At 38.5% G+C, this 3,171-nt stretch overlaps 1 protein-coding gene across 1 annotated transcript; it reads left to right on the top strand.

Moving 5' to 3' along the window:
- Positions 1-1,598: 1,598 nt before the first annotated feature.
- LOC144064734 (trace amine-associated receptor 1-like) lies at positions 1,599-2,456 on the top strand. Its single transcript, XM_077587475.1, has one exon. It carries the CDS (start codon positions 1,599-1,601, stop codon positions 2,454-2,456), a length of 858 nt encoding a protein of 285 aa, XP_077443601.1.
- The last annotated feature ends 715 nt before the right edge of the window (positions 2,457-3,171 follow it).

Raw genomic sequence — 3,171 nt, 5'->3', positions numbered from 1 at the left:
ATGTTCATGCTCAATACGAAATAATAGTTTATTTAAGAATTTTATTTTTTTAAAGCTGAACCTGACTATTTAAAATGCAAAATTGCACCCAAGTTCTGTCCCTGTCCTTAATTCTCTTTCTGATGTATCGTTTTTTTTTCAGACAGCTGGGATAGGCTCCAGCAGTTTGCATGTTCTCTCCCGGCCTTTATGGGTTTTCTCCAGGTACTCCAGTTTCCTCCCACATTCCAAAAATATGCATGGTAGGCTGATTGGACACTCTAAATTGCCCTTAGGTATGAGTGTGAGCGTGTATGGTTGTCTGTCTCCTTGTGCCCTGCGATTGGCTGACCACCGATACAGGGTGTGCCCTGCCTCTGGCCAGAAGTCAGCTGGGATAGGCTCCAGCACCCCCCGCGACCCTAATGAGGATAAGGCCTGGGGGAGAACATCCAAACTCCACACAGGAGAACCAACCTGGATTTTAAACTAGGACCCCAGAGCTGTGAGGCCGATGCACTAACCACCCAATCCACCAGGCCGCTGAACAATTATTCCGACAATATTATTCCATAATTACCAGAGGTGAAAACGAATGTATTTGTTTTTGCTAGTAATCCTTTTTCCCTTTTAATTTTAGTTTTTATTTCTTTTACAGAACACATTAATTTCTTATTTATTGCTTATTTATTTGTCTGTCTGTTGTTACTTGTGCACTTTGTGGTGAAAGCTTTAAATCTCATTATACTTGTATAATGACAATAAAAGCATTCAATTCAAACCATTTTGTAATATATTTTATTGTTTCTAAATCTGACGACCAAATGGTTAGCTCGTTAGCCTCACAGTACTGGGGTTGTGGGTTCGATCCCAGGCGGGTCCACACCATGAGAGGTTTGTATGTTCTCCCCGGCTTGCGTGAGTTTGGTCCAGGTACTGTGGTTTCCTCCCATACCCCCAAAAAATGCAGGGGAGACTGGTTGAAAACTCCAAATTGCTCCTAGGTATGAGTGTAAGAATGAATGGTTATCTATCTCTATGTTCTCAGCTATTCTCTGGCCACCAGTTCAGGGCCCATATTTAACTGGGATAGTCTCTAGCACCCCCACAACTCTTGTGAGGATCAGCAATTCAGAAAATAAATGATGTTTTTTCTTGATTTAAGACAGGCATTAGTATTCTGAGTTGGTCTGCCGGATGGGGAAAGAAAAAAAAAGTGTTCACATTTGTCTATATTTACATTATACCAGTCAAAATGTCTGTACCGTTGTGCTGTAATGTTGTGCGAGTTTCTCATGAAAAAATGATCACTTGTTGCATCCAATTGGCCAGCTGAATATTTAATTATGCGAAACGGGGCTATTAAAGTACAACAGTGTCTTACTGATTGCAGTCAGGACCCAGTCTGAAGTGAAGTATCACTGGTTTGTATTTTTCCACATTTTATACAATATTGAAGATTTACTATCATATAATATTTTCTTCTCTTTTTTCCCCCCAGGAACATGGCTAATGCCAACAAAACCGCGTTAATCAATGATATACATCCTTGTTATCAAATAGAAAATGTCTCTTATTTATTTACTAGTAACCCTTCTTTTTTATGTGTTTCTTTGTATATGTTTCTTGCATTATTGTCTGTTGTCACAATTTTTGGAAATCTTCTTGTGATAATAACCATCCTTTACTTCAAACATTTAAAAAATTCTACTAACTACCTTATTCTCTCTCTGGCCATGGCTGATCTGCTTGTAGGTCTAATTGTCTTTCCCATTAGCATGGCTTTCTCTCTAAGCTCATGTAGCTATCATGAAGACTTATTCTGCAAAATACGAAGCAGTTTGGACATATCGCTAAGCACCTGCTCTATTTTGAACCTCTGCTGCATTTCCATTGACAGATATTACGCAGTGTGTCATCCTCTGACATATAGAGTTAAAATGAATCACTGTGTTGTTGTGCTCATGATAATGATCACATGGGGGGTTTCTGCTCTGATTGCAATTGGTGTTCTGATTGCTGGTTTACAGAATGGCAAATGTCAAGACTGGTGTTTAATTGAGGTCCTCATGGAAAACACTATTGGGCCTATTTTATCTTTCTACTTGCCAGTCATTATAATACTCTGCATCTACTTGAAGATTTTGCTTGTTGCATTGAGACACGCACGCAGCATTCATTGCTCACTGAAGGTTGTCAGTAAAACTGAGAGAAAAGCCACAAAAACGCTTGCAAGTGTACTCGGAGTTTTTCTGATTTGTTGGACTCCTTTCTTTGTTTGTATTACATATTTGCCTTTCAGTAGTGGTTTAGTACCTGATTCAGTAATTGAAACACTTAACTGGCTGACACTGTCTAATTCAATGCTCAATCCATTTATATATGCTTTCTTTTACAGGTGGTTTAGGGCTGGCTTTAGGATTATTATATCTGGTAAAATATTCCTGGGTGATTATACTAATTCAGTGTTGGTTTGATTTTAATGGTGATGCGTTAGAACAGCGGTCCCCAGCCCTTTTATCACCGCGAACTGTAAAGCTCTTTCTACTTTCAGGCGGACCGGCGTATGGGGAGGGCGACGATTTGAGACAAAAACAAAAGCATAGGCGATCGGGGGCCTGCACGAACGTCGTCCACGACAAAAAAAAAACAAAAACAAAAAACAAGTCCCAAGCATAATAGCAATGATTTATTATTATAACAATATTTCTCATTTCAAGTAAGAAGGAAAGATTTAAAATGTTAATATTTATTTCTCTGATGGACCGGCACGAGGTAGTTCGTGGACCGGTGGTTGGGGACCGCTGTGTTAGACTGACAACATTTATTTGACAATGCGATGACATGACTCATGTTTCTTCATGTTTCTAAATGTTCCAGTGTATTGTATTCTATGTTTGTCTGTTGTGGCTCTGTAAGGGTTGTTCGATTTGCATTCTACTTCAACTGAGGGAGAAAAATGTATTAAATGATATTTTACATAGATCTGAGGGTGTTGTGATGTTGTGTTGTGGTGATCCTTCTCTGAGGTGGAATAAATATAATAGTAATAATAATATAATTCCTATATTAAAGAGGAAAATGTCCCAACATCTCAACATGCTTACTGTAGATCAAAAAGAATATATAATAATGATAAAACAGTAACATATATTAGGACAATCACAGCCAGACTTAAATAATGGACAGTCA

This window comes from Stigmatopora argus, chromosome 19, assembly GCF_051989625.1.
Source record: "Stigmatopora argus isolate UIUO_Sarg chromosome 19, RoL_Sarg_1.0, whole genome shotgun sequence".
Lineage (NCBI taxonomy): Eukaryota > Metazoa > Chordata > Actinopteri > Syngnathiformes > Syngnathidae > Stigmatopora > Stigmatopora argus.
Note: the sequence above shows the minus strand (reverse complement) of the source record. Positions and strands in the feature narration are given on the sequence as shown.

Bases quoted from the DNA above. Each gene is read 5' to 3' on its own strand.
- LOC144064734 (XM_077587475.1), top strand. From the start codon at position 1,599: ATGTTTCTTGCATTATTGTCTGTTGTCACAATTTTTGGAAATCTTCTT.